The following is a 15,606-nucleotide window of genomic DNA, read 5'->3' on the forward strand; positions in this document are numbered from 1 at the left end:
CGAAAATGTTCCAACTTGTTAATGTAACATCAGCCAAAGCAAAAACCTGTTTGTCAAGGGAAGAACCCAAGCAAGAGACACAGCACTGTCTCATCACTAAAATGACACTAAAACTGCTTGCTTATGGATCTCTGTGTCTGTGTGTGTGTGTGTGTGTGTGTACTGTACACATGTACATACTGTAGAGTAAAGGTCTTCAGCAGCCAGACTGGCGCTTATTGGTTTAGACAGGCTTGGTGGTGCTGTTGTAGACCAGAGTGTCTCCGTCCTCGAAGGGGACGTGGGGAACGTTGGTGGCCACCGGCTGGTGCGTTGACCTGTCCTTCCTGTTCTTCAGGAAGCAGTAGCCCAGGACAGCTAGCGCGGCCAAAATGGCTACTGCCAACACTATTGCTACAGCGATGGAACCTAGAGGAATAGACACACAAGGACCATACTTAAAGTGATGCTATAGTTCACTCTAAACTGAGGTCTGAATGTCTGATTACGTTGTGTTCAGATTAGATTAGTGTTCAGATTCTTCTACAGGAACGAATGCTGTGAGTGCAAAAATAAAATAAAGGACACACAATCCATCAGCATGCTTTTCCCCTCAAACCACCCCTCAAACCAAAAGATGACAGTGAAGAGTAGGGAGGCATCGGTTCTTACCTGATTCACTCTCCTCTTCCTCAAAGCGTTCAAACATCCCCCTGGCGAACACATGCTTGTCTGTACAGAGAAACACACAGACATATAGAACATGGTCTAATAGTGTTCTGAAGGTAATAGAAAGAGGAGTACTTTCACTCTTGTTATTGACATATTATTATTATTAGTAGTAGTAGTAGTAGTAGTACTCTCTGTCCACTTTCAAATCCAGTCTTAAAACACACCTTTTCACAATGGCTTATTTGGTTTGATCTGCTGTATTTTGTTTGTTGTTATATCTGACTTTGCTGTTTTTATCTCACTTTGCTTTGTTGATTTTATAATGTTTTGATATGTGATTTTAACTATGTCTTATAAGGTGTCCTTGAGAGCCTTGAAAGGCGCCCATAAATAAAATGTATTAGTAGCAGCAGTAGTAGTGGTAGTAGTAGTAGTAGTAGTAGTAGTAGTAGTAGTAGTAGTAGTAGTAGTAGTAGTAGTAGTAGTAGTAGTAGTAGTAGTAGTAGTAGTAGTAGTAGTAGTAGTAGTAGTAGTAGTAGTAGTAGTAGTAGTAGTAGTAGTAGTAGTAGTAGTAGTAGTAGTAGTAGTAGTAGTAGTAGTAGTAGTAGTAGTAGTAGTAGTAGTAGTAGTAGTAGTAGTAGTAGTAGTAGTAGTAGTAGTAGTAGTAGTAGTAGTAGTAGTAGTAGTAGTAGTAGTAGTAGTAGTAGTAGTAGTAGTAGTAGTAGTAGTAGTAGTAGTAGTAGTAGTAGTAGTAGTAGTAGTAGTAGTAGTAGTAGTAGTAGTAGTAGTAGTAGTAGTAGTAGTAGTAGTAGTAGTAGTAGTAGTAGTAGTAGTAGTAGTAGTAGTAGTAGTAGTAGTAGTAGTAGTAGTAGTAGTAGTAGTAGTAGTAGTAGTAGTAGTAGTAGTAGTAGTAGTAGTAGTAGTAGTAGTAGTAGTAGTAGTAGTAGTAGTAGTAGTAGTAGTAGTAGTAGTAGTAGTAGTAGTAGTAGTAGTAGTAGTAGTAGTAGTAGTAGTAGTAGTAGTAGTAGTAGTAGTAGTAGTAGTAGTAGTAGTAGTAGTAGTAGTAGTAGTAGTAGTAGTAGTAGTAGTAGTAGTAGTAGTAGTAGTAGTAGTAGTAGTAGTAGTAGTAGTAGTAGTAGTAGTAGTAGTAGTAGTAGTAGTAGTAGTAGTAGTAGTAGTAGTAGTAGTAGTAGTAGTAGTAGTAGTAGTAGTAGTAGTAGTAGTAGTAGTAGTAGTAGTAGTAGTAGTAGTAGTAGTAGTAGTAGTAGTAGTAGTAGTAGTAGTAGTAGTAGTAGTAGTAGTAGTAGTACCGGTAGTAGTAGTACCGGTAGTAGTAGTAGTAGTAGTACCGGTAGTAGTAGTAGTAGTAGTAGTAGTAGTAGCAGTACCGGTAGTAGTAGTACCGGTAGTAGTAGTAGTACCGATAGTACCGGTAGTAGTAGTAGTAGTAGTAGTAGTAGTAGTAGTAGTAGTAGTAGTAGTAGTAGTAGTAGTAGTAGTAGTAGTAGTATTATTAACATATGCTTTCCATACCAGTCACTCCTTGGCAGGTCGTAGTGCAGGTATCCTCGCGCTCAAAGTTGTTGTCGTTGCCGTCGCAGCCCCCATAGGTGAATCGCTGGCATTTCCTGTCTAGCGGGTCGTAGTACCAGCGGGTGTGGCTGGCGCGGCACGGACCCGTCCTAGGGGTCTCTGTGCAGCGAGCTGAGAGGGAAGAGGAAGTGAGGTCTTGGGCTATAATAAGGGTATAGACAGTTATGCTGCGTCTTCTCCACCCTTCTACTGAAGTATACACTTGTGCACTTCCCCTGCATGGAACCAAAAGCATAGGATTGGTCTAGGCTCTTACATCAGTCCATTTCCATCTGAATCCATTGGAGAAATGGGACGCAGCAAAAGGCACTAGGGCTATGATAAGGACACTAGGGCTGAAACCACAATATAGGAGTAGTAGGAGTGTACAAGAGTATGCTAAGGGCCCCACAGTGTGGGTTGCATCATTATGAAAAAGGAAATCAGCTCACCCCTCTTTTCATTGACATCAATGCTGAGAAGACGGGTGAAGGTCCGATTCACTGTCAAAACAGACACCATGTCATGTACACCTTTGATGCACACAAACAGCAAGATGAAATTGTTCATGTGTTTTGTTGAACACTAGCTGGGAATCTAGCTGGGAAGTTTTTTCAATTAATGAGAGTTTGGAAAATCTAGCATTAGCAGACACACTACTCTGTGTGTGTGTGTGTGTGTGTGTGTGTGTGTGTGTGTGTGTGTGTGTGTGTGTGTGTGTGTGCGCTCGTGTTGTTGTCTCACGCTTGCTGCAGCCCGCCTCATCAGAGCCGTCGCTGCATTGTGTGATTGTGTCACACTCCAGGCCTTTGTCCAGACAGCAGCCGTTGGCACAGGTAAAGTGACCTCGCCTACAGGGGGCGCCACACTCCTCTCCTGCTCAACACACACAGAGGCAAATACATACAGACAGACGAACAGACGGACAGACAAAGATAAACACAGAGACAAAAATAAACATTCATACGTGAATTAGTAATGTGCGAAAACATGTTGTCTGACAACTAGACACAAGCCAGACAGTGTGAGACAATCACGTCCAAATTGTTTGGTTGTGATTCCTTGATACTCATGCAGTTTAAGAGGTGCTAGTAATAGATGAAATAGTGAACTGGAAGAATGGTAATCCAGGATGTTTTTGGCCAGCCCCATTCCTGCCGTTGTCCTGGCAATGAACAAACATTGATGGTTAGGGTGAGAGGGGGCTTGGTCACATCGCCTAGTGTGAGAGCTACCATCGGGTCTGCTTGTGCAGAGTACATTGCATCCAAGACAGTGTGACCTGGAGAATTTACCGTGCAGTATGAAACACTCATTAGTTGGCATCGTTATACTTGATTTAGTCTGGAGTTTTTACTTTTGGGACTATTCTATGGATTATTTCAAATTATACATGATGAGTTCTACGCCATTGAAAAAAAAAAAAAAATCTTGAAAAACCTTCACTTGCTTTAGATATGTTAGGGTTAGGGTTGTTTTTTAAATTGAAATGTAATGTCCTGTATGTTGGTAATATTTGGATTTTCAACTGCTGCCATCTTGAATAACTCTCTCTCACAATATGATTTTATCTGACAGCCTAACCTGCATAAAACAAATTGAAATTGAAATCTTCATCACGCCCCAACATGTTCCTAAACCATCTCTAAATAAGAGGGACAGTTAAACTTACCTTTATCAGGCGTATCAACACTTCTTGCCGAAGAAACTGTGAGAGAAAATAAGAACCAATTGTTAAAGAGTACTGAACCATTTAGCAGGTCAAAAGACAAGTCAGTGTTATGATACACAAGTCCATACCTGACACACCGTCACAGGCATTGGAGCACTCCTGCAGGGAGAGGTAGTTGTTGTGGTTCCCCTTACAGCCTCCGAAGGTGAAGTTCTCACACCTCTCTGATGCAGCGTTGTAGTGCCAGCGGAGGAAGGCGCCCCGGCAAGGACCAACCTTTTTGGGGATCAGGCAGTGTCCTGGGTACAGGCAGATCGTGACGTTAGAATTATAAGGTTCTATCTCCATTTTGTCCAAATGTTTGTGTTTTTTACATAATCTGATCCATTAGGTGTTTATTAATGCCTGTGTGGTGTTATTTTTTTAAATGTTGACATTTTTGAGTTAGTAATTCATAAAATACAATGGTTCCATCTCACAAAACATAATGGAATGTAAAAACGTTGACGCTCAACTACCCTAAACGGAGATAGAACCTTATAATTCTAAGCTCACGAGATGGAGATACAGGGTTCAAATTACGGGGGGGGGGGGGTCTGATCTATCCTCGCTGTACCCCAAAGAGTCAATGTGTAATTTCAACCATGGGGCGATGCAGATAATAAGAGGTGATAGACATTTCGGGGAAAAAGGGTGTATTTCTTGCTTAATAACAAGATAATGCAGTTTTTCCCCCTTGAGAAATGAGAATAGGGAGATGAGATAAGTATGTCATCTGTACCTCATCAAACATGACTATAAATCAAGGATGGGGAATCGGTCAGACTAGAAACTACTCAATTAATGGGTTGTCTTCATTTTAGATCACTGTCAGTTGAATGGGGTAAGTTAGTACTAGGCAACATTGCAGACCTCCAGTATTGACTTAAGCCCACCCAGTGATCCAATTAAATGCAGTCAACTGTAGTCAAATGTCCCCTATTCACATGAGTGAGGTGTGTCCCTTTATGTAAATCAACTTGCCAACAATGTCGTTTGCCAATAGGGCCATAAACTTGGGCAGCTGGATAGACAGCATGCATTCGCACACCTTTGGGCAAAACCCTGAACCCGCAACCATAAAGAATAATAAAATAAAATAAACTCAGAACCATAAAATGTTCTTATATCATGTTTTTATATCACTATTTGCACTTCTGGTTAGATGCTAAACTGCATTTCGTTTTCTGGTACTTGTACTCTGCAATGACAATAAAGTTGAATCTAATCTAAAATGTGATAGGACATCAGTCCCACCGTCTGAGGAAGTACACATATCCATACAGTTTTAGCCCATGCCTTTGAGGCTCATGGTAAGATATTAACGGGAGGAGGAGTGAGGTAACAACAATGCGCTGGAGGGAAGTGTGTGTGTCAGTCTGAGACAGCATAATCATGTGAGGTTATAGAAGTCAGGTACAACCTTAGATAAACTACTCAAGGGTTGCATTCATGTACTGTACACAACTCAAAGCTGATACAGAACACGAGCATAGAGATAAGGCAATATGGCCCGTTGATCTGTGTGCACAAAGATAACACGCTGCTTCCCTAAACTGAAACTGAAAATAACTACTGCAGATCCCAGACCACTTTTGTAAGGTTTTTCTGCCACCATTGCCACCTTTGGGATGTGTACAGTACCAATACACAGAGAACCCATTTGGCCATCACCTCAACTTCCGTGTTTGGATTTACTTGCGGGTCCTGCATGCTCGCAAACACAAACCAATATAAAAGGCTGGTAGAGGTAGGATTGTTTGTGGCATGAACCTCTTTTCCTTTATCTATTGGGTTTTGAAGACATCCACAGAACATCCTTTCAATGCAATGGTCTCTTCTTTCTGCAGCGTCAAAGCATCTTGAGAGTGCAGTCTTGCAGACTATTACCTTGTTAGCCCCCTATTAACCAACATAAACCACTGGTTGAAGTTACTGTACATCCCAGAGGTCTCACAGAGCCTACTACCAGATCTGTACTCGGTATCGGACGATTCTCAAAGTTAAGTACTCAGAAACGGCAATGAAAAAGTGGTATCGGTACATCCAGTTTACATTAGGGATGCAACCTCAGCAAATATGTTCAAGTCAAGACTAAAAACTAATCTTTTTAATATTGCCTTTAAATTACTAAATAATACAATTGAGCACTTTGAGCTGCAACGTTTGCAGGAAAAGCGCTATAAAAATAAAAGTTATTATTATTTTTATTATCCATATTTAATTCCCTTTATTCCCTTTAATTCCATCTGCGTCCCAGGGCCACTTCCACCAGGGCAAGCCGTTACTCTCTATTTAAATAGAGTGTCTGACTTAGTGAGATGAAACTCCATTTAAATTCTTGTTAAGCATGTCTTTGCTTTTTCAACAGAGCCGTTTGGGCCAGCTTTACTGTCGGTGTCACAACGAATGCACCACCTCTGCTGAACAATCCTTTACTGGACAGCTTGATTTCCTTCCCACCTTTCCTAACCCAGGGTTCTCCCCAGGATTTTTGATTTTTAGCAGCTGCTGGATGGCATTATCAAAACCCGACTCACGTTTATTCACTAATAAAATACTATTTACTAAATACCATGATGTCTTTGGTGATCACATATTATTTATGTTATTGTATCATTTCTAAATATAGTGTAATTTGCCTTGAAATGTTTGCATAGTGGCGCTGCCATGCTTACATTCTTTGGAGAGAACCCTGCTAACTTTTATACCATTCTATCCAACCATAACACAAAAGGGTGCATCATCGTTCATTACCTAATGTTAGAAAATGTCACAATTTGATGTTGGAAAATGACCCTGAACATCTCTCCTTCTCTCACTCTCTACGTCTGTGACATTCACTTAATTTGCAATCACAATACCTGACCGAAACATTCCTTGGAGGGCCCTCCTGTTCCCCACTCCTTTCCTATTGGTAGTACAGCATTGTGTAAAGTCCAGTTCATACTTCATCTGGGGACTGCGTAGGTTCGCGAAGGTCGCGCAACTGTTGCAGAGGAGGTTGCACAGGGGGTCGCGCACCTCTCTCGATTTCTCATTAAACGACCAGACGAGTAGATTGAGTGGTTCCACAGTCAGACATATCTTGATTGGTCACCATTGATTGGTTGGTTTGGTTAGTGAATCGAGGCGGATAATCAATGCGGCTGAGAATCAAACGAAGCCCACCTTCTTCATTATGCTCTCCTAGGCTGGGAGTATTCATATAGCACCAGGAGCACAAACTATCCTGAGGTTAATACAGGCAGCCTTTGTTTACTAGCTAGCTAGTTAGCTTTGTTTTTAACTAGCCACTAGCCACTAGTACAGTCTGACTTCTGCTACCATATTTTAACCGCAGCTGTTCTCAACCATTAATTACAGTGTTGCACAGGTAGAGGCCTTTAGGCCATCATAGCCAACCTGCGGGTGTTTAGTCTCACGCCTGTGAAACTAAGTGACTCAACTCTGAATCACGTCAGACCTGTTCTTATAGTTCAGCAGGGGAGTGGTCACGGTTACTTCCTGACGTCAGACCTGTTCTTATAGTTCAGCAGGGGAGTGGTCACGGTTACTTCCTGTTGTTTGAGTAAGCAGCACTCACATGGTGGCCTAACAAACCCCAGCACACATTTTAAAACGTGTCATCTAGATTTGGTTTTAATGAACTGTTGAAAAGTCAGTCTGTTTTGTTGAGACCATCTCCTGGTGCTGCTCACTACAATTGCTGTATGTAGTCTCTCAGGGCACTCTGAACTAAATCCTGACCCTACTTCAGCAGTAAAACAAATAAGGCCATGCCTTCTGAAGCCTTAGTTTACAATTTGACCAATTCTAAACGTTGTGTGTGTGCATGCAGCTATGAAGCAGTGAGGCTTTCATTTGCATGTTAGGGCAGGGCAAATACTTTGTTAAACTGACTGATTAAATGAAAAAAAGATGGAGTTGTTTCCTACAATTTCCTACATGAAGGAGCCACTGTCTGAAAAGTGGCATTGAAACTTCTGGTTATCTTCTTCATTAAAACTACATACACCTTGTGAAAATGTATACCTTTAAAACACATACTTTAGGGCCGCCCATAAGGGGTTGACTATGCTCAACTTCCCCTAACTCAGTACTCACTCTCTGACTGGTCTGGGCTGAGGACGAGGACTGTGACCTGAGATGTGTCCGATTGGTCACTGGAGTCTGTGACCTTCAGCTGGAAAACATAGACACCTGGCTGCAGGTTGGACAATATCACCTGATCAACCAGTTCAGTTTTCTGTAAAAAGAAAACACACAAAACCCCTCACACAATTATTTATTTATTTCATTCAATAAAATGGGAACATCTGCAAAAACAACTGTCAGCTGTCCATATTTTGAGGCATACAAGATGGTAGGTAAACATGTCTTAATCATGTACTCAATGCACAATTAACGCATGGGTAGTGGATGATGATGATGATGATTGCAATAAGTGATGACGGTAGGTAAAGATACAAGTGATGATTGTATATGTGTTACGGTACATGTGGGAAAACTAGGGTTGGGGTTAGGTGCTAGGGTGCTAGGGTTAGGGTTAGGGTTAGGGTTAGGGTTAGGGTTAGACATGCCAGCATGTACCAAGTCGACGTAGCACCTAACCCTAACCCTAGTTTTCCCACATGTACCGTAACATATGTACTGATGGTAGATAAGTATATCAGTGATGATCATGATGGTAGATAATGATGGTTGGTCCATGCTCTTACCTCCAAGACCACTGTGGCGTCCCCCTTCAGAAGGCTCCACTCAAAACTGATGATTTCCTTGTCACCTTTGACCTCGCTCTCAATGCCGTTCAGGGTCACCATTTCATTGGGCTGGACCACAGTGTCCCTGCCCGCGTTGGCAGTGGGGGGGTCTGCATCGCCTAGGATACAATAATATCAGTCTTCAGTCAAGACTTAACAAAATCACTGAGAAACAAAGCAGGAGTGGATATTGTTCAACGTGGGGATTTCATGTCATTAGACTACATTACCTATATAGCCTATATATATATATATATATTTTTTTTTTTATAACAAATAATAAACGAATATCTGCACAGCGCAGGCTCGTCTAGGTCCATCCAAAGTAAAAACAGTGAGTAGCCTACATATACATTTTCAGATATGAAAGTGGATGTGTGTTGTTGCCTACATAACACTATTGACATGGATGTGAATGTGTTTGAGTCTAGAACCTACCCGCGATTGCTCCAGGTCCTCCCAGGTAATGCTCATACACAGAGTCCAAAATGTAATTCTTGAATCCCACTTTATTCACAAATCTGCAGACGTACCTTTTCTTGTACAGACAGTTGAACAGAAAGCAAGTCCTAACTGACCCTTCTTCTGCCCCGTTTTCAATTAAAGCCAAATTACAGTTGGGGTCTTGGCAGCATGAGCTGATACAGTCCTCGTCTTTGCTCCCAGTTGGGGATGAGATAAAACTGGCCCCCTCTTTGACAGCGTCTTCAGTGTCTAGTACAAAGTTTTCTTTGCCCATCTTGAAGTTGCCAGTGCAATCTGCTCCATTTGTGATGGCTTGCGCGTTGACTTGGCAGACTGCTTGAAGCAACAGTGCGGAAATCAAGCCAACACACATGACAGTCATCGTAAACGCTAAACCGCCCCAGCACGGCAAAATAAGTCACCGTCAATCTAATTTCTTAGCGGTTTCCGTGCGCAATTAATCTATTAAAAGACGACCAATCTACAACGAATACAATATACAATACAATACACACGAACGAATACAATTTGACCTCACATGACGTGTTACTGGAAATATGTTCATAAATCGGTTGACACCTGTGATAGACGGCTCATGAATTTATGAAAGTTGTTTGATGATTTGTATCACTCAATCATAACAAAAAATATATCCTCACTGTTGCTTTAGTTTAGTTTAAAATCCAAGTGGGAAAAATCCAGCTGTGTTCCTACGGCCACCGACTCTCTCAGCTGTGTTGGGTGTTTCCATTCCTGGGAGGTAAGCCCTTAACCTCTTGTGCAACACTCAGGTGTGTCACCTGGCAGACCCAGGAAATGAGACGGCATCAGCCTACCCGAGCGCGAATTTGCGGAACCTAGGATGGTAGGGGAATGTATGAGGGGGCTCTTCATGAGTGCTTCGCCAACCAATCAGGTAGCGGTATTGCCCTACCTTCCCCTACCATCCTAGGTTCCGCAAATTCGCTACCCGAGCAGAGTACTGACGTCGTATCGTTTGACGGTAGTTTCGGTTATTGCTCTGTATGTCAATGGCTTGTTGTGGCTTGTCTCAATTATTAATGGACTCTTTGTTTAACAATTCGTGACGTTAGAATTATAAGGTTCTATCTCCATTTTTGTCAAAATTGAGTTTTTCTTTACATAATCTGATCCATTAGGTGTTTATTAATGCCTGTGTGGTGTTATTTTTAAAATGTTGACATTTGAGTTAGTAATTCATAAAATACAAAGGTTCCATCTCACAAAACATAATGGAATGTAAAAACTTTGACGCTCAATATCTCTGAACTACCCTAAACGGAGATGGAACCTTATCATTCTAAGCTCACGAATTTCAGACTCATAAACCAAAACACAGAAGATAATCAACTCCGCTTCTGGAAGAACATCAGTTGAAGATAAATTGCATCCACCCGTAGCATAGGGCTATCAATTATACTGTTTGTTTATAGTCATTATAGTAATATATTATGTCTTCTTAATGATATAATGATCTTTTACCCATAATGTATGGGTAGAAGAGGGCAAGACATTATACCCCTCTCTACTTATTCTCCTGTTTCTCATTGTCATACTGTGTGTAAAATATGCCAGATCCTTCCACCTGATTGCCACACATGACAACTCAATTCTTTGTTAATTGTTCTTTTTACATATTTTCGTCTGGAAATTGTTTCATTGTGGATTGTGTGGTTATAGTTGGTGGTATCCAGTGTCTGTCAGAGCTGTACCAGTTCTGTAATGAAAGGCTTCCTCAGACCATCCAGGTCTTTGATTCCATAGTCAGACATGTACGTCTTGTAAGACAGACAATGACATAGTGTGTGGTGTTTCTTTTGCACCTTATTTGTATGGGCTTTTAAAGCAAAGTCTTGAAGCATAATAAAACAAATGGAATGTCCCATAAAAATTAGATGAGAGCCTTTTATTTATTAAAATGTGTGAGGAGGTAAAGTATGCAGGTAAATCTTACAGGTGTTACATATTCCAAAGGTTCTGCTGTACATTTACACCTGATCAAATGCTGTGTGTGCTTGATCTATCTTCAAATGTTTTTCTGAAATCTTTGATTTTGATTTTGAACCATGCCCTATTACGGCTATCTTTGGGATTCTACCAGTGGGTTGTCCATTATCACGTGCCCAATCTGATACAGTAGCATATGCCACTCTTTTGGCCAGACGGGTCATTCTGCTCAATTGGAAACTTACCTTTTTGCCCTCTTACAATCATTGGGTTAGAGACTTATTATGCTGCCTTAGACTAGAGAAGCTTAAATTCAGCTCCTGAGGGAAACCTGAATGTTTCTATACAACCTGGCTTCCATTTTTTACTTATTTTGAACGTCCCACCCTGTAAAGCCTTTTTTATTTTTATTTTTTCCCATCCTGCAACTTCCCATTTCTGCCACCCTGTGCCTATAGTCATATGTCTCTAGAGGTGATGTGAGATTATTCTGATGTGATGTGAGATTTTTATTTGATTCTTTTTATTTTTTATTATTTTATGTTTGTGATTTGCAATTCAAATGTTGTATAATACGTGTGTCTTGCTGATCGGTGTGCTTTTGTTGATTGTTCTAAAATAAGAAAATGCCAACAAATATAATTTAAAAAAAATATATATATGCTGTGTGTGTGTGTCTATATCTCACCCGTGTGGGATAGAAATGTGTCCCTGTCTATCCACTCATAGTACTGCCTGTCCCTCAATTTAATCTCCTAGGGCTTCTCAAAAGGTGGCCACTGAGGCAGAACAGAATGATGTGTGTGTGTGTGTGTGTGTGTGTGTGTGTGTGTGTGTGTGTGTGTGTGTGTGTCCGTGTGTGTGTGTGTGTGTGTGTGTGTGTGTGTGTGTGTGTGTGTGTGTGTGTGTGTGTTGGGGAACCAAATTAGTTTGTTCACCAAGAAAGGGGAGCCACAAACAACATGAATTATTAATTGTATCTAACAGACAGCACATCACTGGCGAGGGTATGCACTTAAACACCAACTGTCAAAATTGTAAAAAGCACTGGCATCTTGGAAATGTGTCTTTGGGTGCTTTCCTCCTAAAAGAGATGTGTCATTTTCCACCTCTGTGAACACATCTCACCCATATTTAAGTGTTTATTTCAATTGTATTTAAGTGTGTAACTGAGCATGCCTATTAGGCCTCAACGTATCAAAACAGCTCCAGATAGCTGCTACTGAAAAGGACCAGGCAAAGACCTGTGGAGAAAGATGAGGCTGCTATTGTCCTTTATTAACCAAACCCCTACTATGTGGCTCAAAATAATATTTTCATTTCCATACTATGATTTCTACTAATGCTTATTTTTGAAGGTTTTACTGGTGATTATGTTTTCACCTAACTTTTCTGAATGTTCTTAAGCGTTTGCTAAATGACTAACATGTCAAGCTTTCCTGTCCTGGCTGCCTTATCTCTGTAAAACTCTAATATAAGCTCAAACTATATGAATAAGCGAATATCTGTCAACTCAAGGACTGGTTGTTGTTTCCACTGTCGTCATGAATAACTTGTCACAGCTTGTAATGCCTTGACCTTTGTTGTCAACCACTGTGGAGTGTCATGTTTGCATCAGGATGGTTATACCATACCAGACTGTATGTATGTACAGGCATCGTCTTACCTCTGTAACTAAGGTCACAAACAAACAAACAAAGACAGTAAAAACAAAGCAAGAGTGATGTATGAGGGGGTTTATTGCATGTGTAGATTCATTAGGTTGGATGTAGGAAAACTAGAGACTGAAGAACATCACGATTTGCAGTATGGCTGAAAATTCGACATTTCCACCAGAAGACAGAGGACATACAGGATGAAACCGTACACAGTAAAAAGTATGAAACCATATACAGTTCAAAGCCACAAGTCATATACAGTACACTGTCCAATGTCAGACCAGGAGCTACACATACACTTGGCTCAGTTTTTGTCAGAGGTTCATGGGTGAAATGTTATACGGCTCTTTTTTGCTCTCCGGCAAAATAAAGTCTGTGCTGAGCAAAGTCTTACAACGGAAGTAATTTGGCCAAGGGACTACCATACTAACATTTTAGAATGCAGGCAACATGTTTCTGAAAGTGCTCCTGAAAGTGTTCCTGGAAGTGCTTTTAATGACCACAGACCACAGTGCATTCATATTCACATTAGTGGATAAATGAAACTTTACGAAGGATGCTGGATGTAGTCAACTGGCAACCATAACAGCTTTCGCTGCAGATGGTCTCTCCCTATCCCTTTCATTCATTTCACTGTGGGGGTGTGGTGGGTTTCATCTCAGTTAGGCGACTGTTAATATTCACAGGCATGAGTTCATGGGTCCCGAGTAACACTATTCCCTATAGGTGCCTGAGCTCTTCCACCATTTTTGATTGAGATCTTGACTACAATTTTATCTCTTTGTATTTTTCTTTCCTTTTTTTGTGTCTGTTGCTTTTGCACCTGGAGTCTGAGAAAGGCACTTTTAAATTGAATCTATTATGATTATTATTATCTATTATTATTATTATTATTATTAATAATATTAATAATACATATTAATGTAATAATAATATTACATATTATTATTATTTTGTTATTATTATTCACTACAATGGACTCCTCTCTCAAGCAACAGTCTATAAATGTATGAGAGTTCACAGAAAAACAAATATATTTCACTTTTGTTTTCCAAATGTATTTTCCATCTAGAGCCATAAGAGACACTTATGCTGAAGCTCACCATGTTGTGGATTTTGCTAGCGAGTATTTCCAGAGGGAGCTGAAGTCACAGTCTGTGACACAGACTCTCACTCATTGATGACTAACCAGTGGCATTTCTTAATAATAATAATAATAATAATAATAATAATAATAATAATAATAATAATACATTAATACATTAGACTTATATAGCGCTTTTCTAGACACTCAAAGACGCTTTACAAACTGAAAAGATCGGGTAGTAATAATAAATACAAACAAAAAATAAATAAAAGAAAGTATAGGGGTCTAATTAATGAACAAGCTGTCACTATGGCACTATGGTTCTTGTTGTTGTATGCGACTTATTGCCCATGAATTAGGCAGATACCATTGTCAATAAAATTCTGAAAACAAGCAGACAACATTCCCAGGAATGTTTTGTTGGCTACTATAGAGCCTTTATTCTCTTTGCAAATTGAATTGCTATCTCTCTGCTATCTCTTTGATACACGTCACAAGTGACACTGACTCGTTGCTATTAGAGAATATCTGCCTTATAAATTAGTTGCCGTAATTATTATCTGCACATCTGTTATATTAACATATCAGCAGGTTTGATTATTTACTATCATACTACGCTTATTTATAAGTGCCTTCAAATCTTGTATGCTGCTAGAATGATAACCATTAATTTTACAATTACATTCTTACATGTGAAATTGAATTGCATGAACTATTGGTTTTGCTTGGGATGTTATGTTGTGATTCTGCAGTTGGCGTGGACTTAATTGACTGAGCTGTTGCCAATCTCTATCACCTTCTCCCTCCTCAAACTAATTGCCAAATACTACGGAGCCCCCCTGGGGTCACATGGTAGAAACAAATATTTGATGTGTGAATCCGTTCCCTCGATTTAGTAAATCTGTTCCCTCGGTTTAGTAATTCGTTCCCTCGGTTTAGTAATTCGTTAGGGTTCTGTAAAATACACCTCAGAATTGGAGATAAAAAGGAAAGGGGGGCGATCCGACTCGGGGAAATTTCGACCGAACAACATCTGCCTTGTTGCTGAAAGCGACAGATGTTGCTGCATCTACCTCATTCTGGACGTCATTTCGACTATGAATCTCTCAACCGAAGGAGGTCCATTCCTCGTTGCTGCTCTTCGACTGCTGCCAGACTACAGCCTCGAGGGACCTGCTACCCTGAGGTCTACAGCCAGCCTACCTGACCCAACAGAGAACCTACCCTGAGGTCTACAGCCAGCCTACCAGACCCAACAGAGAACCTACCCTGAGGTCTACTGGCAGCCTACCTGAGCCAGCAGAGAAGCTACCGGGAGGTCTACAGCCAGCCTACCAGACCCAGCAGAGAAGCTACCCTGAGGTCTATAGCAGCAGAAGTCTCAGTGATAACGTGACCGGAGAGTTTGCATTTTATATTTTGGAATGTACTCTGCTATTTAATAAATAACCTTTTCTTGCTTGTACTACCTGTTTCTGTGGTTGTTTGTCGTAGAACCTGTAGAGTCAAGTTGTGTTAGCATACTCTACTTACCTGATTACCTACCTCTCAACACACACACACACACACACACACACACACACACACACACACACACACACACACACACACACACACACACACACACACACACACACACACAAGCACACACACGCACACACACGCACACACACACACACACACACACACACACACACACACACACACACACACACACACACACACACACAC

General features: G+C 40.7%; 1 protein-coding gene across 1 annotated transcript; it reads right to left on the minus strand.

The window, feature by feature from the left end:
* Window positions 1-223: 223 nt before the first annotated feature.
* spint1b (serine peptidase inhibitor, Kunitz type 1 b) lies at window positions 224-9,544 on the minus strand (the record flags this gene model as incomplete). The annotated part of the gene is made up of 9 exons (XM_080527410.1): window positions 224-408; window positions 652-711; window positions 2,185-2,355; window positions 2,676-2,726; window positions 2,968-3,099; window positions 4,024-4,194; window positions 8,042-8,183; window positions 8,656-8,816; window positions 9,136-9,544. The coding sequence occupies 9 exons, from the start codon at window positions 9,542-9,544 to the stop codon at window positions 224-226; spliced, it is 1,482 nt and encodes a 493-aa protein (XP_080383536.1).
* Window positions 9,545-15,606: the final 6,062 nt, after the last annotated feature.

The sequence above is a fragment of the Nansenia antarctica genome, assembly GCF_963989245.1.
Source record: "Nansenia antarctica genome assembly, chromosome: 3".
NCBI classification, from domain to species: Eukaryota; Metazoa; Chordata; class Actinopteri; order Argentiniformes; family Microstomatidae; genus Nansenia; species Nansenia antarctica.